We start from the raw sequence: 27,074 nt of genomic DNA, 5'->3' as shown, positions 1-27,074 counted from the left end.
GAAAAGAAATAGAAGAAATCTTTGGCATCTAAAAGACTGCACCAGGGAACTCACCCTTGAAATACCCGTGAGCTAAAGATCAAAGATTACAAATCATTAAAATCTCCAACGGTCCTGCTTTAGGACAAATGCGTCGAATCCACCCAGAGATTTCCACCAACCTGCTTGATGATGTTCTGTCCTGTGACATTCTGAATGACAGCAGCCGTGGAAGCACTTGGAGCGGAGCTTCCGGGAGAACTCGTGGCTGGCTTGCTCGCAGGGTTGGCTGTGGCAGGGAGACTGGTCATCGTGAGCCCCGTCTGCCCGGGGCCAGGACGCTGCACAGTGGCTGCCGCAGTCTGGGCTTTGACTGGAACAGTGGCCATAACTGTCTAGTTCAAGTGTGAGACCAAGAGCTTGATTAGACACCGAAATGCAGCCCAGCCCACCAAGCTGCCTCCAGCGTGCCCCCAGCCAGAAGTGTCCCTCTAGGAGCACATGTACTCTACCACTGCTTAAGGCTCGCTACACTCATAAGCGGACATTGTAAAGTTCTTGTATCTGTGTGGAGTGTCTTAATTTTCAGAAAGCTTTCACGCTGAACCGCCCATTTTATTCCTACATGATGAGAACAAATATTATACCCCTTTTAGGGTAAAGGAAACTGAGGCAGGAGTAAGACTCTTCTCTAAAATTACCCAACTAGTTAGTGGCATGACTAAGATGAAAGGCGCAATGGAAGGAGCCTGAGATTTAGACTCACATCCCACCTCCATGAGTGTCCTGACATTACAATCCTGGGTAAATCACTAAACTTCTCGGAAGTTCTGATTCCCACCATGTAAAACATAACTTATTAGTCATGCTTACTCGCCTGTGAACATTAAATGAGCTGCTGTGTCAGGCTCCTTGGTCCCTCCCTAGCCTGCCCACTGGACTCATGAGACCATGGCGGGGTCCAGGCTTGCTGTCCCTGTTTACCTGGGGCATGACTTTGGTCTGTGGAGCGCTGGCTGGAGCGCGAATCTGTGGTCCCGCCGGCATCTGGGGCAGCGTCTGTGTCGGCCCCGTGGACTGCTGAGGCACAGTGGGAAGGCCCGGCTGGGCCACCACCCGTACCTGGGGCAGTCCAGCAGAGCCAGAGTGGCTCACGACACGGGCGGGGGCCTGAGAACTTGGTGGAGTCTGGCTGGAAGCCGGGGAAAGCATTGTTCCTAGCTGTGGCATTGTTGGTGAAGATACCAGAAGAACACTGCAAGGAGATGGGGAAATGAGGGCGGCGGAGGGCAACATGACAAAAACCAAACAATTTAAGCCACGCATCCGAAAGGCCTTTAGAGGGAGAAAGTTGGAGCTAAAAATGGAGGACCTTACCCTGAGCTAGATTTAGCTGGTTCTGAGACAGTAGTAGGGCCACTTTTGTTCACTGATGACACAGGTGGAGGGGAGATCGGAGTGGCAGGCAAAGCTGGAGTGGTGGGGGTCACAGGTGTGACCGGGGTGGGTGGCATGCTGGAGTCACTGAGGCTCATCTGGCTCTGCTCGGAGGGACCACTGCTGAGGACCTTCAGTGAACTCTCCTTGCTACCAGATTTCTACAGGCAAAAGAGAATTGTGGGTGCAGTTTAACCAAAGTCACCAAGGGATGGCACGGCACTGCGGTTCAAGGCAGGCCTCACTGCCACCCGCCACGACACCACTCAGGCAGCTGCCCTCAGAGGTCACTTACCACCTTGGACGGGGGCTTGGGTTTTTGCTGAAGGGCTTTCCGCGCTTTAGCTGCAGCAGCTTGTGCTTGGTGAATCCGCTCTGTAAACAAGAGTGGTAAGCTTCAGCACAGTAACTAGGGTGGCTTCATTAAGAGCCAAGCCCTAGCTGGTGGCCTCCCCAGCGGGCTAGGTCCTGCCTGAATGTCACTGGGAAGTATCATGGCCCTGGGGCAGGAAGCCAGAAGTACCCCTAGTCTGCTCGGGGCCTCAACGCACCGAACTCCTCCTCACTCCGGTCTCGATGCAGGTAGATCCACAGCTTTCGCCCAATGTCATATTTCACACACGGGTCTTTCTCATAATGCAGCCGATCCAGCGCTCCGCTCACCACTGTGTTCACCTGAGAACCAGAGCAAAGGGGAAAGGGACCCGTCAGACTCGGACACCAGAGGCAAATAGCCAGGTGTGAAGCTGCAGGTGATAAACAGACCCTCTCCGGCCTGCTGGCCATACTGCCGATGGCTCACTGCAGCACCTAGCAACACTCCAAGATTCCTGAGAGACTGAGCTGCTCCCCGAAGGAGCGGGGAACCAAGAAGCCATAGAAGCTGAAGGAAAGTGCGAGTGAAATCTGTGCTCCACAGGGTCTTAGGTCATCACTATTCCCCTTTCTCAGGACCTCTTCCTTTCCTTTTTTTCATTCAATTAAAAAAAACTATGACATTTTATGTTTCCTTGTATTTTTTCTTAAATCCGTTCTGGAACAAAACAAACACGATCTCTTTTCCATCCTACCTGAGTGCTGGTGACATCTGGGGCGAGAAACTGGGAGTCCTTGAGCAGCTCACAGATCTCTGCCCGGGTACCTTCCCCATTAGGCAGCCGGGCCGCAGCATCTCGAACTGATGGCATCAGAAAATGGAAAGTTCAAGAGTCAAGCATGGCTGCCACTGAAGAGCACTGTCCTCTAACCTGCTCTCATGGGGAGCAGCTCACTGAGGAGGAGTGCTTCAGCCTTAGTCAGACCCGGCATTATCACCTATTATGACAGTAATAAGGGGGCAGTGTCCTACACTCTTCAGCCAAGACTAAAGTCCGTAAATTCAGGTGGGAAAAAATTTTCCACATCTGACTGAAATATAGCATTTCCTTCAATTATGAGCAAAGGTAACAAATCTTATGTTGGCAGTGATATGGTCAGAAATCAGGTATTTTCTTTATCACATCACAGTATCATTTCCATTCAACACTATTCGGAAATTATAGGAGATAAAAGACCTGCTTCTGAGGGCTGTCATTTAATATCATATAAAAACATACATATTTCTGCACCATAAATTTAACATTTTGATAAATATTTTAACAGGACCAAATCCTGAGGTGGAGTCTGTAGGATTTACCAGACCACCAAAAAGCTTCATGGCATAAAAAAAGTTAAAAACCAGGGGTGCCTGGGTGGCTCAGTGGTTTAAAGCCTCTGCCTTCGGCTCAGGTCATGATCCCAGGGTCCTGGGATCGAGCCCCGCGTCGGGCTCTCTGCTCTGCAGGGAACCTGTTTCCTCCTCTCTCTCTCTCTCTCTCTCTCTGCCTGCCTCTCTGCCTACTTGTGATTTCTGTCTGTCAAATGAATAAATAAAAAAAAAATAAAATAAAAGTTAAAAACCACATCTTTAAAACACTCAGTCTAGAGAAAGCAAATTCCCACACTTAACTATTTAGCTGGCCTGTGAAAAATTTCTACATGAAAATAAATGTGAGCCTAGACTTCAGGGGAGAATCACGGATTCCCACATCGATCTCTGGGGACAGAATTCCCCCCCCTTCGTGTCCCAAACTCCAAGGCCTCCTAAAACTGCTCTGACCCTCAAAGCCCTTCTGGGAGTTGGCGGGGGAGATAGCTGATTACAGAAAGAAAGGATCCCTGACAAGAGACAAATGGCACATACCAAGAGACAGGATGGTGACATAGGCAGGCCGGTCAGAGCGCAGCAGGGAGTGCTCCCGAGCCTTGTTGAGTGAGGTCTCCTTGTCAAAAACACCCTTCACAGGCCCCACTACAGACTCGAAGCCATGCATGCGAAAGGTGAACGCCTTATGAGGTTGGCTGTATCTGTAGCGCTCCTACCAAGAGAAAAGATACAAGGCTCCTAAGTCACAATTAGTGGGGTTCTAACACTTTCATACAATAAGGGATTGACCTGGAGAGACTAAAATAAGGAAACAGGGTATTGCACTAGGAATACTGAGCCAAACACAGTGGGAAAGGATGATCTCCAAAGAGCTCACTAGCAAAGGGACAGAGAGAGAAATATAGAGGTATTCTGCTGTCTGGAAGAAAAGCCCATCAAAACATTTCTCATTTGTTTTCTTCACACCAATTCTACCCCAGCAAACAATCTCAACCAGGAGAAGATCTAAGGTTAAGGGTGTGAGTTTCCTCTAAGAATATGGACTCAAGGAGAGCCAGGCTCAGAGCTTTCTCTGCATGGTCCCATAGATGAAAGGATTTTCAGTGGGTACTAGCAATCCCTTACCTGCTCCTGAAAAACTCGTTTCTCCTCCCCCGTGCTGGGCCGCACCACATAGTCAGTTCTTCTGGAACATAAAGAATTCTGTATCCATCACCCCTTCTCCAGTACCCAGAACCAGTCCTTTGCACCATGAGAAAAATGTCCCTTCATTAGTATTCTGTTCCTGCAAAGGCCAAAAAGTCCACTTTCCAGACCCTACCAAGTAACTCCTGTATTTCCAAAAATTACCTGAGTCTTAGAAATCCAGAAAGTTATTAGGTAGGTAAGAAAGAGGCTGGTATTTTTACCTGTTTTTAGTACTGTTGCTAAGTAAATCCCATCTAATGGCAACAAAAAAATTCAGCCTTAGAGGAACAAAGGACTTCAAATTTGTAACATGACAAGAACGGTTTTTCTGCTCCCAAGAGAAATTGAGTTCTACACCCCTGTTATTTAAGACAACGGTTCTGCCTTATTCAGGCTGGCCCTCTGTGCTGGTGCTCAGGGACCTAAAGAACCACACCACAGCATCAAAGCAACAAAATACTTAGAAATAAATTTAACCAAAGAGGAGAAAGATCGGTACACTGAAAACTACAAGAATCCGATTAAAGAAACTGGAAAAAAAACCACACATACACAAATAAACAAAGATTGCCTATGTTCATGGACTGGAAAAATACTGTTAAAATGTCTGTATTACGGGGGCACCTGGGTGGCACAGTCGGTTGAGAATCTGACTCGGTTTTGGCTCATATCATGATTCAGAATCATGATAACAGCTCTGATTTGGGCTCTGCGCTCAGCAGGGAATCTGCTTGGGACTTTCTCTCCCTTTCCCCCTCCCCACTGCTCTTCTCTAAATCAATCTTTAAATAAAAAAATAAATAAAAAGTCTAATGACCTCAAATCACCTATAGATTCAAAGTAATCTCTATTAAAAGCCCAATACCATTTTTCACAGAAATAGAAAAAACAATCCTAAAATTTATATGGAACCACAAACAACCCCAAATAGCCACCGCAATCCTGGGAAGTATCACATTTGCTGATTTCAAACTTCATTACAAAGTTGTAATAGTCAAAATAGTACAGTACAGCACTGGCATAAAAACAGACATATAAGCCAATGGAACAGAATCAAAAGACCAGAAACAAACCATTGTGTATACAGTCAAACCACTGGCTCCATATTCGACAATGGAGCCAAGAATACTCAGTAAGAAAAGGACAGTCTCTTCAATAAATGGTGTTGGGAAAACTGGATAGCCACATGGGAAAAACCGAATTTGGAACCCTATCCTATACCGCTCACAAAAATTAACTCAAAATAAATTAAAGACTTAAACATAACACTTAACACTGTAAAACTCCTAGAAGAAAACATATGAAAGAGGCTTCCTAGACACTGGTCTAAGCAACAATTTTTTAGACATGATACAAAAACACAAGCAATAAAAGTAAAAATATACAAGTAAGACTATTTCAATCAAAATCTTGTACACTGCAAAGGAAAAAACAAAATGAAAAAGCAACCTACCAAATGGGAGGAAATATTTGCAAATCATAACCACAATGAGATACTACCTCACACGTGTTAGAACAGCTATTACCAAAAAGATAAGAAATAACCATTAGGAAGGATCAGGGAACAGAGAACCATTGTGCACTGCTGGCAGGAATGTAAATTGCTTTAGCCACTACACAGAAAGCATATGGACATCCCTCAAAAAGTTAGGTTAAAAAAAAAAAATTAGAACTATCCCATGGTTCAGCAATCCCACTTCCGGGTGTACTTCTGAAGGAAATGAAATCACGATCTTGAAAAGGAATGTGCACCTTTATGTTCATCACAGCATTATTTACAATAGCTAGACACAGAAACAACCCAACTGCCCGTCAATAGATGAACAGGCACAGAAAATGTGGTATATAATACTCCATAAGACAGAATATTATGCAGCCGTAAAAAAGAAAGAAATCCTGCTATTTGCAACAATATGGATGGCCCTTCAAGGCATTATGCTAAGTGAAATAAGTCAGAGATGACAAATACTGTTATGATCTCACATATGTGGAATCTAAAAAAAGCCGAACTCACAGAAACAGGAGAATGGCAGTTATCAAGGGGTGGTGAGTGGGTGAAATGGGGAATGGGGAGAGGTTGGTCAAAGGGTATAAACTTCCAGTTAGAACACAAGTCCGTTCTGGAGATCTAATGTACAGCAAAATGACTACAGTTATCAATACTGTTTCATACACTTAAAAGTTGCTAATAGAGATCTTAAATGTTCTCACCACAAAAATGAACTGATGATTATGTGACATAATGAATATAACTAATATTATGGTAATCGATACATAATATATACATGTATCAATTCAACACGTTGTATACTTCAAACTTACACAATACTGTATGTCAACTGTATCTCAACAAGGCTTGGTGGGGTGGGGGTGGGGGGAGGACAAAAAGGATGACATCAGACTGGAAACAATCACGTGAAAACGATGTGATATAAAGAGCTCATGATTAGAGGTCAAGAGGCCTAAATTCTAGATGAGGTCCTGTCACTAACCTTCAGCAAGTCATTTAACCTCATGCCTCAATTTCTTCATAGGTAGAATAAGAAAGATCAGATCCTTCTCAAATGGGAACTGAAGGAGAATTCAGGGAAAGGACTATGCCCTCCGACAAGGTGGATCACAAGCTCTTCAGAGCCTCTACTATGCAATCCTCTCCCTAGTTCAGAATCCTTTGCTCGGAAAGCCATTCTTACTGATGGGAGCATGTTACCCTTCTCAGGTATGTTAAGGCAGGTCAGAATCAGGGGACACCTGGTTCACTACAACGCTAACATACTAAGAAATGTCACCAAAACAACGGTAGGACCTTAAACTATAATTTCATGGACTATCACCCCCCCATTAAAGTATTATACTCACACCCGAGGAACAGGTGTTGTGGCATCTGAACTGTCTTCATTTTCTTGCTGGAGAAAGAAGAAACATTAACAGGTAAACAGACTAAAGAATTTTGGCTAATTTAAGGACTCTAGAAATCCAATAGGAAAAGTCTGGTTATTTCTTAAAAACCGTACCTTACAGAAAGCCTGGTCTTTGGTTTCCAGCCACAGCTGGAAGAGTGCAGCTAATTCCTTTTCATTATCTTGGGCCTGGCCTATCAAAAAAATAAAAAGGCAAAAAATAACAACAGTAATAATAATAATAATAATAGTAGTAATAGAACAATCTAAGGTATTACTCAGAATCCCACTTTCTTCTTACTCGCTGTATCTATGCCAGACAAAGAACCCATCAGAACCTATGGTGTAATGGTCCTTTGCACTTACTATTCCCTCAGCCTGTACTGCCTTCCATTCACTGTCTGCCTGGACCAACACTTCTGATGTTTCCAGAGTAAATCGCTCATTCCCCAGGTATTTGCTGGGCAGCCACCACGTGCCACACGCTGCATGCTAGGCAGGGTTACTCAGTGAACTCAGTCTCTGTTCTCACGGAGTTTATAGTCAAGTGAGAAAAGAATACATGTTAATAAAACCTCAAAGTGAACGCTATCACAAAAAATATCATGAGAGCTTACCCTAGGGAAGCTTTCCTATCTTTGTGGGATCAGAAAAGGCTTCTTCTCATAGTGGGGGAACAGAAGCATTCTACCAACTGGTACAGCAATAAGCAGGCCCTCGGGCAGGAGAAAAGCTTGACCCCCTTGACCCACCTAGAGAAATAAGCACGTCCCTCTGCGCCCTCCTCCCCTACTACTTTGTTTGGTCTCCTACAGAAGCACCCATCACAGGACAGTCCCTATGTCTCCTGCCCAGGCTAGAAACCACAGAGACCACCAGCACTTGGGTCTGCTTGTGGGAAGAATGCAGCCCCCCAGGGCCTACCCTTCTCAAAGCAGCTGAGACGACACTTCTGAGGACTCAAACATGCTCTCCTTCGTCAGGCACAGTCCCACTGTCCCCGGAAAGTACTGCACTTTCTCATCCTGGAAAGACTCCTCTACTCCTCTGCCTTCTAGAATTGCTCCTTCATAGTCCGTTTGCCCACAGCCTAATCCTCTTCTCAATCACTCCCTCCACATCCTTATTGGGTGTGAAGTCTGCTTCTCCAGTCTACCTTGGGGTGTACTGGCTGCCTATCCTCTCACAGCCACGCCCTTCTGAGCAGAGCTCCTCCTTCCATCCCATCACTGCTGCCAGACTACCTCTCCCCAGCTCTTCTGGAAAATCAAAATAAAACAAAGGCCTGGTCCCCAAGACTCTTACCATCACCCATCCACCTGTCCCACCCTGTCCCCTGCATCTTGCAGCTACTGACCTAGTCATTTCTCATGGAGCACTGGCTCACCTGGCCCCTTACCATGACACTTCCTGCCAGCACACTGGGCAACTAGCACATCCAGATGGACAGTACGGCCAATATGCAAACCTCGTGGTTCTGTCCACACGACCTCCTCCCTCCACTGCACCCCAGCCACTCACTCCCACAGTCACAAATGGACTGTCATTACCTAAAACTCCTCCATCCTCCACATGCCTAATGCAGTGTTCCCCAACCCAGCCCCATCCACAGAATCACCACCTGGGAACTTTTAAAAAAACAGCCCACCAGCCAGCTGCCGGGTGTCCACCACCTGCCCCCACAGTAAGAACTGCACTCTCTCCTGTCGACCAAGGCCAATCCCTTTCCCTCTTTCTCAGGCGTTTTCATGGTGAATTCTCCCTTCTCTTCTGCATTTTCAATCTCCCTCTCTCCACTGTACTCTTCACATCAACACTTAGACTCAGAGTTTCTCTCATTGAAAAAAATGCCTCTCTTGGCCACAAGTCCCCCTTACTATCATCCCCTCCCCTGTTAAGCCTCTAAAAAGGTGTTTAGATTCATCGTCTCTTTAACCAGAGGTAGGAAGGTCAATATTTAACTGACTATAGAAAAGAGGGCCCTGACTGGTAGCACCCGCAGATTTCCAAGGGGTACATTACATGCGGGTCAGCAAACTGGCCACCTGTCTTATCTGGTCCACAAGCTTAAAATCCTTATTATCTGGTCCTATAAGGTCTGCCACCCCGGGCATAGGTCCTCTTCCAGGCTGACTTCCAGCCACCAGTAGGCTGACAGAGTCAGAAAGAGCAACACAGTCAGCAATCACGAGTTGCCTTCAGCTCCCCACTGTCCTTGATGCCCGTCATCACTCTTACAAGAAACTTACCAGTTCTTCCATGTCCTCGAATCCATGGGCTTTATCTTACTGAATCTTTTGGGATGATCAAGGCTAATGACTACTCCCCACTTCCTGACTGGGTCCTTCCCTGGCTTCCAAGATCCAACTATTTCATGGCTTTCCCCCAAGTCTATAGTCACTTTGGCATATGCTCTCCTGCTCAGCCTGCTCTGCCTTGGAGCTTCTCAAGGCCTAGTCAAAGATTCTCATTTCTCCTCACTTCACACTGCCTCCCTATGCCTCTGGGTTTGATTACTGTAGATATGCCAACAACTCCCTGCCTTGACTCTCCCATCTGGGTTCTAAACCCACACTCTCTACTCCCTCTCACCCACACTGCCTACTCAACATCGACACTTAAAGACCTCGAAGGCAGCTCACACTCAGCACGTCCAAAACTTAACTCAGGATCTCCACCCTCACCCTCCACAGCTGCCTACCACAATGAATGGCAGCTTCACCACAAGGCACAAATCTAGAAGTGATGCTTGACAGCACTCTCCCTTACTCCCCACAGCCAGTCATAACCAAGTCGTATGGCTTTTACCACCTACAACTTTCTCAATTTGTCCATTCTCTCTCCTCGCCTCCAGATTCTCATCATCTCTACGTAGGCCTGTGTGATTTTCTCGAATCCAATCTTCCCTGGCTGACCCATACTGCTTCCCCCACATGGAAAGCTCTTCCCCTCAGTCTGCCTCCCTCCCTCCTAGCCATCATTAACATCTCTGCTGAAATGTTCCTTCCTCAGGAAGGTCCTCCCAATTTGGCAGAATACACCAACACCTTGTCATAAACTTCCATCTTTCTGGTACTTTCCCCTCACAGAATGTATATGTTTGTTTTTTCATGTGAATGAATATTTGTTCATTATGTACTCTGGCACCTAACACAATCCCTGACATCTAAAAGCCAAATAAACATTATAAGGAATAAATTAATCTACTACATTTGAAACCTTGTCTCCTTCTCTCCCTTCACAGACCACTCTAGGGGGTAAAGAGAAAGGTGAGTGAGTTTCAGTAGGAAATCAACATGGAATTTTCCTCATTGGTAAGAGTCATCAAAGTGGGGGCACCTGGGTGGCTCAGTGGGTTAAAGCCTCTGCCTTTGGCTCGGGTCATGATCCCAGGGTCCTGGGATCGAGCCCCGCATCGGGCTCCCTGCTCACCAGGAAGCCTGCTTCCCCCTCTCTCCCTGTCTGCCTCTCTGCCTGCTTGTGATCTCTGTCTGTCAAATAAATAAATAAAATCTTTAAAAAAAAAAGAGGCATCAAAGTGCTTCAGGTACATGATACTAAAACTTAGTAAGTGGGACTTTATAGATTTAAAAAAGAAAAAAACAATCCTGCTACTTAGAAACAGTGTACTCAGGGCTGTCTGACATCCTGCTGCATGTTATCCTCAATAACAAAGCCCACAGTTAGGAAAGAAAAATAGTTACACTATTGCAGGTTAATCTACAAGAACAGGTGCAATTAATATGACTATGGGTCCTACTATAAAATAGCCCCATGGATATAAACCCAGCCAGCACCAGAGTACATTGTCCTAGAAAGGCCATCCACCCCAACTTGGGGGAGCCAAAATCCAGAGGAGAGGTGAAACTTAGACCCTGAGATACCCAAGGAGTCACGAAGGATTTTTTTACAGATATTTTGCTTCTTTTACTGAGCAAAGTAAGGCTTATTACTGCTGTTCTCAACATACTATTGGGCTGTACGGACTGGAAGGCAAAAGCAGCTAAGCGGGGATGGGAGAGGATGAAAACCCACTGCCACGAGGAGCAGAATGAATTACTCACCAAGCAATTTCCACTGCTGGGTTTTCTCTTTGAATTCAACAAACGGAGAGAAACTGGAAGGTACGGCTGCCAAGAAATGGATCACATGAACAAGCGGCACAGGTCAGAAAGAGCACAAAACTCCAAATAACTGCGATCCCCGAGCCCCGAGAGAACTTCTGAATGTTTCATAGTGGATCAGGACAGTGGAGACCCCCACGGCACAGCAGTAGGCGAAACCACAGGGATTCAACCAGGAATGTTGCAGTTTACAGAAAAATGAATTAAACTGGGGGGATACTTGACCCTAAGGAAAAAAGTATCTTACCCCGACTTTCCCCAGCAAGATACTGCAGAGCTGGTAACACCAACTCTGCCCAGTTGGGGGCCGCAGAGAACCAGCTATTGAGGGAGCTGGCTGGAGAGGACTGCCAATCCAAAACCCGTTCCTCCAACTAAGGAAACACAAAGGCAGAAGCAAATCAGAGTTCTATTCCACACCAGCAACCCTGCAGATGCGTCCGAGCAAGCTAGAGTCTATCTACAAGTCGCAGAGCAAGTGAACTGCAGAGCTCTGAGAAGAACCTGGAATTCCTCTCCAGCTGAACAGTGCCAGTCTTCTACAATTTGAAAACTCTAATGTACATCTGACCTTTCCAAAACTCTTACCATAGGAAGGCTAGCTTGCCCCTCTAGCAGCAAGATCTCTAATAGAAGAGAGAAGAAACTGGAAGATATTTCATTGATTCCAAGGCAAGGTTTGAGATCTTCAAGAGGCCTAAGGAAGGAAAAAAATATATAAGAACAATTGAAGAGACCAAGAACACATTCCCAGATGGTTTAGGTCCTCCAAACCCTCTAACAGTTATACAAAAGTTCAATAAAGGACCACACCAAACACGTTCCCTAGCAGGTCCCCTGGGACTCTGGTCTTGCAGAGTCAACATGCACAGGCTTCTTCCACGCACCAGTGCTGGGTAAACCGCGGGTTCATCTTTCACCCTTGAGCAGGAATCTCTGTTGCTCACTTACTCCTCCTTGATAGCAGGTATAGCCAGCGGAGAAGGGGCCTGGGAGAGAGGTGGGATCCCATCGGCACTGCTTAAGGGTTCAGCCAAATCCTCTGCCTCTGATTTGATCAGTTTTATTTTCTTCTTCTTCTTCTCCTCTTTTTCCTTAACCTTTTTTTTAAGGACAGCCAAGTCATACAGGGCTAGGAAGAAAAGGCAACACAAATCACAGAACTGCATTTTCTACATCAGGAAGTGAGGGCCCCATCTAAATGCTATTTTCCAAACACCCACCAGTAGATGGGGGGAAAAAAGTCTTAAGTATTAAGACATTGAATTATTTTTTGTTTTTTTTTGTTTTTTTTTTTAACCAAACCCACTGAAAGATTTCACAAGTTAATTTTAACACCTATTAAACAGCCAAAGATGTAGTGTATTGATCTTATACTTATTTTCCACCTGTAAGTCCATAAGAAGCAATAACTAAACAAAAGCTATCAGCAAGAAGAAAGCTGTGGTCTCATTTATTTTTGCCACACAGACAGGCTCATGTAATGTAACACAACAATCCGATGATATATACCTAAAAAGGACATCTTTACCTGCTAGAGAGCCCTTCCTGCCAGCATTTACTCGAGTCATGATGTCATTGAGAGTGAGGTCCCCTGTCAAAAGGTCCGGATGATCCTGGATGTGATATTCAAAGATCTGTTATACAGGCCCCCAAAAGAAGCTAAAACTACTGATTATTTTCCCAATTTACCTAGATACAATCAGATATTGGGCACACTTGAGGAAATCATGTTGAATTAAAAATACATGGAGGGGCACCTGGGTGGTTCAGTGGGTTAAAGCCTTTGCCTTCGGCTCAAGTCATGATCTCAGGCTCCTAGGATCGAGCCCCACATGAGGCTCTCTGCTCAGCAGGGAGCCTGCCTCCCCCACCTCTCTCTGCCTGCCTCTCTGCCTACTTGCGATTTCTGTCAAATAAAATAAATAAAATCTTTAAAAATATATATATATGGAGACAAAAACTACTCTCCTTCATAATGGGGCACAGAACTCACTTCCAACCTTTCTATTGCACATTTAGTTTATAAAGCTCTTCTGCATTCCTTTTCTTAGTGCTCTTCAAACAAGCTTATTAAACATCACTATATTTTATAGTCTGAAAATGTGTTTCAGAAAAGATAAGGGATTTGCTGATTTCCAATGTGGGACACTTCCCACCTCCCTGCCTTTTCTTGGAGGGGAGCTCTGCTCTCTGGCTTGGCTACACTGGCATCACCTTGACTCAGCAGAGTAACAGAGAGTAAAACATGGGAAGAACACAGGATTTGACTCCTGACTTCCTAGCAGTAGGGCCAAGGACAAGCTCCTTAACCTCTCCGAACGCAGGTAAAATGTATATAGTGATTCATATACCATATAAATCAGACACTAGGTCAAGCATCTGTCTTCCTCTCATATTGCTGGTGTTAACAATGAAAGAAAAGGAAGCATAAACAATATGGTGATTACCTTATCTCCTAAAAGCCTATCCAAAGATATTTGATATGGTGACTTCCTTCATCTTCCAAATGCCAATCCAAAGATGTTAGACCAAAAACCACTAATGACCACCCCACCCAATCTTACTGGTTGATGTTTCCGCTTCTCATGGTGCTTCTTTAACATTATCTTCAGGTCATTGTCCCCCAGTTCTATTTTATCTGAGAGAAAATGAACCAAACCATATGGACTAGGTCATTCACTAGCATGATGCTCAAATTCAAGTCTTTCTGGTCACTTGTGATACTCAAAGTACATGTTTTTGAGTGTCCCTTCTGACTCCCATGTACTATAAGCACACACAATCTTGAAATAGTCACAGGATCAACTCTTCAGCTTTTCTCTAGTTGACGGATAACAATGATCTCAGCTGCTCCTAAAACACCTCAAAAATTCTTAACCATCTTCTTTGATTCTTATCCCAGTTAAAAGATCTTCTTTAATTTCACATTCTAAGAAACTGCTATGGCTCTGATTACCTCTCTTGTTCTATTATTAAACTGCCCCTAAATACTGCTATTTTAAGAATCTGCTTTCTTTAGCCCAAAATACCATCTGATCAGCTCCTAAGGAAAAGCTTCAAAACAAAGGAAGGAAGAAAGGCAGGCCTACCTACTTGGAGAAAAGTGGAATCGTACAGAAACTTCTAATCTCCCACTTCTAAGGAACACTGCTTCGATTCCCTGGCAGGTAAGAATCCAGTGCCCCCCTCCCAGTAAGGGAGTTCTCAGATCTAGGTCCTGCTCTCCCAAAGCGTCCATAGCATCACTCAGCTCTCACCTGCAGTTCTCATATCCGTGGTTGAAAGCGTGGGCACCACCCTCAGGGGCACCGCAGGGCTAGGAGAACGCGCTGGAGAGCTCGGAAGCCATGAGCTGAGATCTTCAAAAGAAAATTTTTCTTGTAAATCCAACGTGGCTGTGGACTCCAATAGGGGAGATTGGGTAAGTGGCCATTTGGGTTCAACAAGGCTAAGCCAACAACATGGAGGCCAGGGTTCCACCATTCCTTTCTGACCCTTCTCCAGACGAACTGGAGCACACTTAGGTCATTTAAACGGCTCTTCCAGGAAGAGAGACTTCAACAGAGTGATGGGGTCGCATTGCAGCAGGCCAACAGTCACTACTACTCTCCTGTAAGGGGAAAAGCAGTTCTCTCAAGTGGCACAATAGGACCAGAAGGCCTACTGTGGAGAGCCCTGCCATGCAGGGATTCATCTCATCTAAACTCAAATGCCACTTAAGCATCAAGGGTAAAAAAGGTATGCAGTCACACCCCACCTAACAGGAATGTCTCAGAGCCCAAAGACTAAGGAGTTCTGAGTCCCATCATCCACCTCCCCCCAAGAGAGACAACTGGGATAGCTTCCTTCCCGGGAGATAAATGGCTACCACTGGCTCCAACTGAACAATAAGCTGCTGGTGTAAATCCAACATCCCAGCTACTCCAAGTGCCCACAGACACTCACCCTCTTCATCAGATGATAGGTCTGTGTCACCACACTCCTCCTTCACTTCCCTCAAGACCTTCAAGTAGCGCTGCTGGGTCCGCCACTCCCGCTCCTCAGGGGTATGGGACGGTGAAGGGCGCTTCTGGCGGAAGGGAAGGGCTGGGCCACTCCGTCGGGCCATCTCCAGTAGGTCCTAGGAAGAGAGCAGATGGGCATACACGTCATCACCCGAAGCTTGTTCCGGTGCATTCCCCAAGTCTACAACACGTGCCTTGAAGACTACCACACAGGTCCAGATCCCGAGGCATTGAAGCCTGGTGCCCTATTCATCCGTCAGGGTATCTGGAGGCCTGTGTGTCCTCGCACGCCAGCTGTGCAGCAACCTGCTTCTCCTAAACAACCCACGATGGATCTCAAAGCCATCTGCTGACCTTGCTAAAGACTGAAGCTGTAATACTTCATCAGTTTTAAGAGATACTGTTTTTCCATGTTTTCACATCTCTGAAACCAGGCTACATCTTAAAATGAGTAAGAAAGGACAGTACAGCCTAACTGTGTGGTGGCTTTATTGGTCCCGTTTTCTTCTTACTGCTATCGCCGGTATGCGGTACCCGAACCACTTCTTGAAGCGATGAGATGTGTGCGTTCAGAGTCCCCGTGCCACACGCAGGGGCGGGCACTACTTACGCTCCGGGAGGCCAGGATCTGCTTAAGCAGCCTGTGGAAGTACTGCTGCTGGCACGTCAGGTAGCGCTTGTACTGGGACTTGAAGCACAGCTGCCGGTACTTGACCACCTCTGGGTTGAAGTGTCCGTCTGAGAAGAACGGAAGCACAACTGTGTGTGAATACGGGTCAACAAAGATCTAACACGTGCTTAAAAGGTGCTAGATACCGGAAGACAGGACAGGAGAGAAAAAGATGACTGTTGCGTATGTGGAGCCTACAGTTCATGGGAGGCAGAAAATAAGCAGGTAAACAGATAGATACTCTTTTTAAGTACTCTGGGGAATTAATTTGAAGCAACTACCGAGAGTGAGGAGGGACATATTCGGGAAAGAGATCTCTAAGGAACAAAACATAAAATGAAGTCTAATTTAAGCAACTATAGCAAAATGTTAACTGATAAATATTAATAAGTTACACAGACGTTTGTTATACTATTTGCCAACTTTTCCATATCTTTAAAAATTTTCAAAACAAAAAATTGGGAGGCAAATCAATGGGAATTTAAAAGAAAGAAGTAAAAATGGGGGAAAGGCAGAAGGAACAGCCCATGCTAAGGCAGATCTGAAGCAAGCAAGGACTCTGCACATCCCAAAGCTGGAGGAAATATCTGTATGACTAACACAGAGTGGTCTGCAGCCGAGGTACCGGGTGACGCCCTGGGAAGGCAGGCAGAGATCCAACCACACAGAAACCCATAGGGCACGGGTGGAGCTGTATTTTATCCTCAGTGCAACGGGAATAATTTGAAGGGTTTAAAGCAGAAGGACATGGTGGGGAGCAAGAGAGAAGAAAGAAAACTCCTGCAGGAATCTAGGTGAGAGGATGGCAGCTTCCCTCCACACTCAGAATAAAAGCCCAGGTCTGAAAGATAGCCTGGAAGGCCCTTCATGTGTCCTGGGCTCCCTCTGGCCTCATCTTCCACCAGTATTCTCTTTGCTCCCTCTATCTCAGCCCCACTGGCCTCCATGCTGTTTCCTGAATAGGCTACATACCCTATTTTCTCAAGGCCTTTGTACTTAAAGTTCCCTCTACATGCAAGGCTTCCTACTAACACCCAGTATTTTCATAGCTTGGTCATCCTACCCTCATTAAGTCCCTGTCTTGATACCATCTCATCAGAGAAACCTTGGCCAACTACCATGTCTAAAAGAGCTCCTTCCCATCACTCTAGTCCCATTACCCTCCTCATTCTTAAAAGTACTTAATGCCCATAAGTATTTTCTTCTTTATTATCATGTTCTTCCCTATAAGAATGTAAGATCATTATCATATTTCCAGAACCTCAAAGAATGTCTGGCAACTATTAGCTGACTACTAAGTAAAATAGTGGTTACATGAACAGCAGTAGAGACTTGAGATACATTCCTGAGGGAGAAGGATTAAACCAGCTGATAGTTCAGATCCTGGAGCAGGATGGGGGCCACATGGAGGTCAACTAAGCATGGTGCCCTGATTAGTAGACATGAAAAACTGATATCATCTAAGATAAAAAGGTCGAGGAGAGGTCTATTTTGGACATAATAGATTTGAGCAGATAGACCATGATGAAAACTGAAAGGGAAAGATTGAAAAGCTAATCTCAGAACGCTAAAATGAGAAGTTAAAGTAACAGTGTTTCTCTTTTTTGCCCCAACCACCCTAATACCATCCAACGTAACTAATAATAGCAAACGTTTACTTAGAACAGCCCCTGACTGGGGCGCCTGGGTGGCTCGGTGGGTTAAAGCCTCTGCCTTCAGCTCAGGTCATCCAGGTTCCTGGGATCGAACCCCAAGTCGGGCTATCTGCTCAGCAGGGAGCCTGCCTCCCTTCCTCCCTCTCTGCCTGCCTCTCCGCCTACTTGTGATCTCTGTCTGTCAAATAAATAATAAATAAAATCTTAAAAAAAAAAAAAAAAGAACAGCCCCTAACAACTGCCACTATATAAGGACCCTGCGTCTATTAACTCATTTAATCTTCATAACCACCCCATAAAAGACACTACTAAATCCTCATTTTACAGATGAAGAAACTGAGGGATAGAGAATTTAAATAACTTGCCCAAAGTCACACACCTAATAAAAGGGGAAAGCAGGTATGAACCCAGGTAATCCAGCTCCACAGTCCAAGGTCTTACCCACCATGCTATGCTGCCTGCTTCAGGGAAACAGGATGTGACCTTCAAGAAACGAGCCCAGAGTTGAATGCTACTGATGCTGTTTGATATATAAAAACTGAGCATCTTTTTTGCCTCTGCACTTCTTTGAAGTTATGTTCCTTCAGTCTTTAGTTTTCCCCACTTTTGAAAGTCATTAAATGCCATACCTCTGTTAAAAAAATATTCTGTATGTACTAAGGAAAATATTGGTGCACCTGGGTGCTCAGTGGTTGGGCATCTGCCTTTGGCTCAGGTCATGATCACAGATCCTGGGATCGAGCCCCACATCGGGCTCCCTGCTCAGCAGGAGGCCTGCTTCTCTCTCTCCCACTCCCCTGCTTGTGTTCCCTCTCGCTATCTCTCTCCCTGTCATATAAATAAATAAAAAATAAAATCTTTAAAAAAAAAGAAAAGAAAATAATAATTATAATAGATCAAAATGTCTCATTAAAATTAACTACCTTTATGATTCTTAACACAGCTACTGGAACATTTTAACTTGAACACGCATATTTCATCTTTTTTTTTTTTTTAAAGATTTATTTATTTGAGAGAAGGAGAGCAAGGCGGGGGGAAGAGCAGAGGGAAAGGGAGAGACGCAGCCTTCCCATTGGGCAGGGAGTCAATGCCAGGCTCGATCTCACAACCCTGAGCTGAAATCAAGAGTCACTTAACCAGCTGAGCCACCAGGTGCCCCGGTTCATGTAACATTTCTATTGGCTGGCAGTGGGCTAGTTAACAGTGAGGAAAGGAGAGCACAGTACCAGATGAAGTTGGGATAAGTAGGCAGGGCCAGGTCACATAGAGCCCTGCAGACACTGAATTTTACTTCAAGTGAAGGCAACTGCTAAATATTCTGAGAAGGGAGGTTTAAGGAGCTCAGCGCTGTAGCAGCTGTGTGGAGGTGGCTGCTAAAGCAGCCCGGCAGTCGGCAGTGAAGAGACAGTGAATGAAAGCAGGCAAGTACAGAGGTAAGAACAGTGCCTCAACAGCAGTAACACAGAAGGGACCAGTGAGTGGAACAGGGGTTAGCAAAGAAAGTGGGGTGTGGGGGGGTAGGGTGTCAGAAACCAGGAGGAGATCCAGGCCAGGGAAGAGTCACTGATGCAAAAGGGAGGAAAGTCTCAAGATGAAGAAAGTGCCCACGACAGCAGGTGCTGGGCTCTACAGGGGCACCCGGCTGACTCAGTTGGTAGAGCATGAGACTCTTCATCTCGGGGTCATGAGTTCAAGCCCTGTGTTGGGTGTAGAGCTTGCTAAAATAACAGTAATAAAATGAAAAAAAAAAAAAAAAAAGACTGTGATACTGTGCACAGAGCAAGTAGAGAACTAAAAAGCATCTGCTGGGGGTGTCTGGGTGGCTTAGTCAGTTAAGCGTCTACCTCTGGATTTCAGCTCTAATCATGATCTCAAGGTCGTGGGAGTGAGCCCCGCAACAAGCTCCACACTCAGCAGGAAATCTGCTTGAGACTCTCCCTCTCCCTCTTTCCCTCCCCACTACGTGTGCTCTTACACTCCCACTCTCTCAAATAAATACATCTTTTAAAAAAATGAAAAATAAAATAAAAAGCATCTGCTGGTTTGGAAATTACATGCTCACTAAAGAGACATGGAGCAGGGAAAACGCTCACTGGTGAGACGTGATATAACTAGGTAACGGCTCATCTATGTTACATTTTACATGTGCATACAGAATTTAAACACAGAAAAATTCTGTACTTGCAGTATCTCTGAATTTGATCATTTGTGGTTATGTAAGAAAATGTTCTTATTCTTCAGAGATTAATGCTGAAAAATGTAGGGTTGCAATGTCTGCAATACTCTCAAATGGTTCAGCAAAAAAATGACAGTAATAGTCTACAGTAACAATGAGAGCCAATGTGGCAAGATGTTAATGTTGATAGTTGGTGGATCTGGTGAAGAGTAGAGCTGACCCTTGAACATCATGAGTTTAAAACCGTGTGGGTCAAGTTCTATGTGGATTTTTTTATGGTACTTACTGTAAATATATTTTCCTTATGATTTTCTTATTAGCATTTTCTTTTCTCTAGCTTAAATATGTGTTGTAAAATACAGTATGTATCACATATAAATACAATGTGTAAATTACATGTTAATCTTACATGTTGTAAGACTTCCAGTCAATACCAGGCTATGAGGTAAGTTTTGGGGGAGTCAAAAGTTATACATGGACCTGTGACTGACTGGGAAGCAGGCGCCCCTCAGCCCTGCAGTGTTCAAGGATCAACTGTATATGGGTGTCCGTTATAAAGTCTTGTGACCTTTCTGTACCTTGAAATCTAAAAGTAAAAAAGTTGAAGGAAAAAAAAGGTCACTGGTGGCATTAGTGAGAGCACTGTCTGTGAGGTAACAACGGAAGAGCCACAAGGGAACAGGGCAGAATGACTGAAAGGAACAGATATGGATGTCTTTCAACCAGCTTGGAGATAAAAAGGCAAATGATAGAGGACAACTGAGGGAACAGATGGTGAAGGACTTTTTTTAGTGTGAGACTCCTGAACACATCTGTAGGCTGAAGAAGAGCCAGTGGAATGAACAGCGAAATAGAGAGGATACACAGTACAGAAGGGATGGTTAACTGAGGGAAAAGAGGTCCCAGAAGAGGTAAAAGATGAAAGGATGAAGAGCAGAGGTTAATCTCAAACAGAAGACAAAACTCCTTTCTCCTCAGAGGCAAGTAAAGAATGTCAGAAACTCTCTGTGTGCAAGAGCACACAGGCCTCCAGATACCCTGACGGATGAATAGGGCACCAGGCTTCATGGCCCCGGGGTCTGGACCTGTGTGGTAATCTTCGAGGCACGTGGTTGTGGCTCTGAGTGGATCTTGGGCTCGGATGTGGAAATGGCTGGGTGTCCGTATAATAAGTATTCATTCTTGAGGGAGCAGTTTGCCAGTCAGATTTAAGATGTTTTGCCATGTGGTAATCAGCAGAGGCTCTTTTTATCTGGACGTGTTCCCCTACGTGCATCTCTGATCTGAGGGGGGCAATTCAGCTTGTTAAACAATGAAAAGAAGAAAATGTAGGTCCCAGAGGAGGTAAAAGATGAAAGAATGAAGAGCAGAGGTTAATCTTAAACAGAAGACAAAACTCCTTCTTCCTCAGAGACAAGTAAAGAATGTCAGAATGGAAACGAAAACAGGGAGCGGGGGTATAGGTTGGAAGTAGGTAAGTTGGGGGGGGGGTGTGTGACAGAAGATCCTTTATGAAGCAGGAAGCAAGAGTTTGCTAAGCATGTGGAACTTAAGGAAAAGGTGAACACTTAAAACAGAATCAGGAAAGCTAAGCAAGGTGAAAAAATACAAGTAAGCACAGTCATGCAGCTGTCTGCAGCGACACCAGAACAAAATATGACTGCGCTCAGAGTGAAACGCGCAGGAATTCCTGTCTTGACATTCCTTGTCTGCATCCTCACCACACCAGCACACTGCTGTGGGGGGAAACATGCCAGCACAGCAGCCCAGGCATACGTTTCACAAGGTCCCTGTCACAACCCCACCAAAAGCAGGCAGGCTCTATCGGAAGAGATGGTTTACTCCTACCTGAGGCCCCTGCTGCAGAGAAATACACCTTTGCCAGCTACGCAGCTAAAGGAAGGAAAGCTAGTTTGAAACAAGCAGAGATAATAAAAGTTCTGCAACGATAAGCCTGTCCTGTCCAGGCTTTTAGAGCAACTGTGTCCAATTTTCCCAAACTCAGGGAGATGCGCTGTACTTTTAGGGCCTCCTGCCAAAATAAAGTCACCCCAGAAAGGGGAGAAGAGGCCTCTTCTGCTGCTCTCCCTGGGAGAGAGAGGAAACCGTGGCTTAATAGTGGTCCCAAACCATTTTGCAATCCCTAATGTAATAAATGACTCAGGGCAAGGATCACTAATGGACGTTAAACCACTGAGTATAACAAAGGCTTTTGGGAAAAAAGTATCATCCTACATTTTCCCTCCGAATTATGAAGGAAAAAAGGTACTGTTACAATGAGTATGTCTGGCAGACACCACTTAACCAAGTAATCAAATGCATCATTACCAACATTGGAAAAACCGACTGCATATGCTTCCTGAGATGATGGTGGGAAAGAAGTAACACTTCCCACCTAGTATTCTTGGTAAAATGTTTAAGCCAAATCCAATGATGAGGAAACAAGACAATTCCCCAGAAAGCAGGACATTTTAGAATTCAAGCGTCCTAGACTCTTCAAAAATATCAGTGTGTTTTGTACAGAACCACAAGAGGCCCCAAATAGCCAAGGCAATCTTGAGAAAGAAAGACAAAGCTGGAGAGATCATGCTCCTTTATTTCAAACTACACTACAAAGCTACAGTAATCAGAACATGATGGTACTGGCACAAAGAGACACACAGATCAAGGGAACAGAATAGACTCCAGAAATAAACCTACGATTATATAATCAATTAATTTACAGAAAAGGAGACAGAATATACAATAGGGGAAAGAGTTTCTTCAATAAATGGTGCTGGCAAAGCTGGACAGCTACATGCAAAAGAATAAAACTAGACTGCTTTCTTACACCACACACAAAAATAAATTCAAAATGGATTAAAAACTTAAATGTAAGGGGCGCCTGGGAAGCTCAGTTGGTTAAGCGTCTGTCTCTGGCTCAGATCATGATCTTGGAGTCCTAAGCTAGAGCCCGGCCTTTGGCTCCCCACTCAGCAGGGAGTCTGTCTTTCCCTCTCCCTCTGCCTCTCTCCACTGCTTGTGCTCTCTCTCTCAAATAAATAAAATCCTTAAAAAACAAAACAAGACAAAACAAAAACCTTAAATGTAAGGCTGAAAATCCTAAGCTTCTAGAAAAAAACACAGGCAGTAAACTCTTGGGAACCAGTCTTAGCAGAATTTTTTTGGATCTCTCTCCTCAAGCAAGGGCAACAAAAGCAAAAAACAAAAACAAAATCAAAACCAACAAACAAAACCAAACGGAACTACATCAAATTAGGAAACAAAGGAAAGCAAAAAAACCATCAACAAAACAAAAAGGAAACCTACTGAATGGGAAAACGTATCTGCAAATGACATATCCAGTAAGGAATTAATATTTAAATTATATAAAGAACTCCAATTCAACATCAAAAAAACAATTAATCCAATTAAAAATGAGCAGAGGATGTGAGCAAACATTTCTCCAAAGAAGACATACAGATGGCCAACAGGCACATGAGAAAATGCTCAACATCACTCATCACCAGGAAACTGCAAATCAAAACCACAAGATACCACCTTATACCTGTGAGAATGGTTATTATCAAAAAGACAAGAAATGACAAGTGACAAGGATATGGAGAAAATGGAACCCTCGTGCACTGTTGGTGGGAGTGAGCAGCCACTATGGAAAACGGTATAAAGTTCCTTAAAAAATTAAAAACAGAACTACTATTCAACAATTCCACTTCTGGGTATTTATCTGAAGAAAACACTAATTCAAAAAGTGTACATGCATCCCTATGTTCACCACAGTATTATTTACACAAGTCAAACCATGGAAGCAATGTAACACATCCATCCACAGATGAATGGATGAAGATGACTATATGGATAAAGAGTTTACAGATAGATATAATAGACTACTATTCAGCCTAAAAAAAGAATGAAATCTTGTCATTTGAGACAACATGGACGGACCCAGAGAGTATTGTGCTTACTGAACTAAGTCAGAGAAAAACAAGTATCATAGTTTTATTTGTATATAAAATCTGAAAAACAAATGAACAACCAAAAATCAGACTCAGCAGACACAGAGAACAATGTGATGACTGCCTTGTGTTTGGGGGGTGGGGGGTTGGTATAAGCAAAAAAGGAGAAGGGGATTAAAAGCTACAAACATCCAGTTATAAATAAGATAAAAGGATACAATATACAGCATACAGAAAATAGTTAATAATATGTAACAACTTGTATGACAACAGGTGATAGCTAGATGTATCATGGGGATCACTTCAGAATATACAGAGAATTGGGGCGCCTGGGTAGCTCAGTGGGTTGAAGCCTCTGCCTTTGGCTCAGGTCATGGTCCCGGGGTCCTGGGATCAAGCCCCACATCAGGCTCTCCACTCAGTGGGGAGCCTGCTTCCCTTCCTCTCTCTCTGCCTGCCTCTCTTCCTACTTGTGATCTCTGTCAAATAAATAAATAAAATCTTTAAAAATATATATATATACAGAAAATCAAGAGGTACACCTGAAAAAAATATAATATTGCATGTCAGTCACACTTAAAAAAAAGAAATCATTGTTTTTTGAAAGACAAAAAAAAGCCAGAGGGCTTTAGGTTCAGGAAGCCAAGAGACATGAAATCCAAACACAATGCATAAACTTGAATAGATCTGAACTTAAAAGGAAAAAAATAAAAAAGGCCACCATAAAGGAGATTTAAGAAACCACTGATAACATCTGAGTATGAGATATTCTATGGTATTTGTGCACTATAAATTTTCTTGGGTGTGAGAAAGGACTGTGATTACATGGCAGCACATCCTTGTTAAGAGATACATGCATGCTGAAGTGCCTGACAGTAAAGTATCACATTTTCTGCAGAAAAAGTGTATATATGTGTGACACACAAATACACATACACACATCTGTATGCAGGAAAAAGCAAATGATAAACTGTTTAGAAATTTTTTTAAAGACTACTCAAAAAAGGTGCCTATAAGACACCAGTAATGTTTTATTTCTTGATTCAGGTGGTGGTTATACAGTTAAGTTCATTTTACAACAAATCATTTATGACTGATATATTTCCTGTGTAAATTAAAAATTTTTATTAAAAAAAGAATTGCCTATGCAAAGTGTTGCACACAATTGGGCTCTGAGTCAGTATCAGTACATGAAAATAAATACAATAAATGTAGAAAGTAGTACTCACATAAGTGAACGTGTTCCTTCTCTTTCACTCCCCTCAAAAAAAAGAATGCCAACCTACGTACCTCGGAAAAGCTTCTGGGCAATGTGCAGAGGGTTCCCAAAGCGGAAGTTCTCCCCACTGAACAGGGCTAGGATGAGCTGATTTTGCTGCTCAAAACTGTCTTCAGGAAAGCGAGGCAGAAACTGCTGGAGGTGTTCACGCTGAGAGTCACTCAATACTTCTTGCCATGTTGAGAGGCTGACTACATCAAAGAATATCTCAGGCTAGGACAATGAGGAAAAGCAGACAAGTAAACAAGAGAAAAACAAAAGCTTTTAAGTTTTTCCATGAGTGGTAAAATATACATAACATAAAATTTACCATTTTATCCATTTTTAAGTGTACACTTTTAAGTGTACAGTGATATTAGGTACACTTACACTGTTGTGCAACCATCACTATACCCAAGTTTTTAAGTTTGTTTAAACCAAAATGTTATTGGGATGCCTGGGTGGCTCTGTGAGTTAAGCACCTGCCTTGGGCTCAGGTCATGATCCCAGGGTCCTGGGATGAGTCCTGCATTGGGCTCCCTGCTCAGTGGGAAGCCTACTTCTCCGTCTGCCTGCCGCTCCCCCTGCTTGTGTATACGCACTCTCTAACAAATAAATAAAATCTTAAAAACAACAAAAAAATTCATCGATCTTTATTCAATTCTCAAATCTTAGAGATTAACAACAACATTTAAACCACTATCTTATACCCAACAGTAAATAATAACCCAAAGGAAAAACGATCTCAGTTTCTACCTGAATTCAGCTTGAGATGAGGGGCACAAAAAAGTTAACATGGGAAGAGAGGAAGAGCAGTTGAGTCACCTGCGAAGAGTGACAAGCAGCAGGATGGAGTTTAATCTCAGCTCAGTTAAATACTGTATACCTTCTATGTGCTGAGTACTAAGCTATACGGTTTGTTTCGGGGGGGGGGGGGGACAAGCAATTACAATGTAACTTAAGAAGAGCTAATGTGGGGCGCCTGAGTGGCTCAGTGGTTTAAAGCCTCTGCTTTCGGCTCAGGTCATGATCCCAGGGTCCTGGGATCGAGCACCACATCGGGTTCTCCACTCAGTGGGGAGCCTGCTTCCTCCTCTCTCTCTCTGCCTGCCTCTCTGACTACTTGTGATCTCTATCAAATAAATAAATTTTTTTAAAAATCTTAAAAAAAAAAAAAAGAAAAAAAGAAGAGCTGATGTGCACAGAAGCATACAGGAGAAGCCCATGTCCCAGACCCAAGGTGTCAAAGAACATCTACCAGAAAAAGTGACATTTAAGATAGTTAAAGGATAAAAAAAAAAGAAAAAGAAAAAAAAAGTGCTGAAGCAGGAGAGTTAAAAATCCAACAGAGCAGGGCGCCCAGCTGGCTCAGTTGGTAGAGCATGTGGATCATGAGTTCAAGCTTCACGCTGGGCATAGAGATTAAAGATAAATAAACAAAAATTTAAAAATCCAGAGCAAAACCATAAAAAGAGTAATTAATATAAAAGAAAGGACCCCAATTACCTGTTGGGGCCTGAATGGTATTGGCAACGTTCTACTTCTTGTAGCTACATGGTTGTTTTATCGGTGTTTTATTTATATGGTTTTTATATACTCTTCTTCTATATGATACAGTCCACTTTTTTTAAATAATGAAGAGAGTTGAGGCAATGCATAGCTAGCGCAAGGACGCAGAGGGAGGGAGCAGCAGACAGAAGAGGAGCAAGGGACCTAAAAACATGTTAAGTACTTGTGACATTATCCTAAGAACAATGGAGAGCCACCAAAGGGCTTAAGCAGGAGACAACCCAGAATTCTAACCACTTACTAGGCATCTCTTGCATGCATGTACCAAGAGCACCTCAGTGTCCAAACTGTCCCCTGCAAGTCTATTTTTGCACACCACTTTATTCCTGTGTCTCAGTTCTACCCAAGTAGGTATGTAATAAAATAAGTGTTTGCTGACTAAATGAGTAACAGAAAGAGATTTATCTGAAAGAGTGTGCAAAGAAAACATGGATGGGAAGGATATATATGTCACTTCAGTAGTTGTTACTTCAG

The 27,074-nt window shown here is 43.9% G+C and overlaps 1 protein-coding gene across 1 annotated transcript in view; it reads right to left on the bottom strand.

Annotated features, from left to right (window-relative positions):
* Positions 1 to 27,074, bottom strand: part of NFRKB (nuclear factor related to kappaB binding protein) — a 42,729-nt gene that overhangs the window by 11,520 nt on the left and 4,135 nt on the right. Inside the window, exons 4-23 of the mRNA XM_080815839.1 lie at positions 25,064 to 25,265; positions 15,930 to 16,057; positions 15,261 to 15,435; positions 14,573 to 14,710; positions 13,880 to 13,953; positions 12,844 to 12,928; positions 12,264 to 12,444; positions 11,901 to 12,009; positions 11,560 to 11,686; positions 11,253 to 11,318; positions 7,303 to 7,382; positions 7,148 to 7,194; positions 4,226 to 4,286; positions 3,638 to 3,812; positions 2,487 to 2,593; positions 1,968 to 2,091; positions 1,712 to 1,791; positions 1,357 to 1,577; positions 964 to 1,234; positions 162 to 374 (exon numbers count right to left, since the gene is read on the bottom strand). Coding sequence (XP_080671965.1) covers positions 162 to 374; positions 964 to 1,234; positions 1,357 to 1,577; positions 1,712 to 1,791; positions 1,968 to 2,091; positions 2,487 to 2,593; positions 3,638 to 3,812; positions 4,226 to 4,286; positions 7,148 to 7,194; positions 7,303 to 7,382; positions 11,253 to 11,318; positions 11,560 to 11,686; positions 11,901 to 12,009; positions 12,264 to 12,444; positions 12,844 to 12,928; positions 13,880 to 13,953; positions 14,573 to 14,710; positions 15,261 to 15,435; positions 15,930 to 16,057; positions 25,064 to 25,265 — 2,664 coding nt within the window. The remainder of the gene's footprint in view (positions 1 to 161; positions 375 to 963; positions 1,235 to 1,356; positions 1,578 to 1,711; positions 1,792 to 1,967; positions 2,092 to 2,486; positions 2,594 to 3,637; positions 3,813 to 4,225; positions 4,287 to 7,147; positions 7,195 to 7,302; positions 7,383 to 11,252; positions 11,319 to 11,559; positions 11,687 to 11,900; positions 12,010 to 12,263; positions 12,445 to 12,843; positions 12,929 to 13,879; positions 13,954 to 14,572; positions 14,711 to 15,260; positions 15,436 to 15,929; positions 16,058 to 25,063; positions 25,266 to 27,074) is intronic.

This window comes from Martes martes, assembly GCF_963455335.1.
Source record: "Martes martes genome assembly, chromosome: 10".
Classification (NCBI taxonomy): domain Eukaryota; kingdom Metazoa; phylum Chordata; class Mammalia; order Carnivora; family Mustelidae; genus Martes; species Martes martes.
Note: the sequence above shows the minus strand (reverse complement) of the source record. Positions and strands in the feature narration are given on the sequence as shown.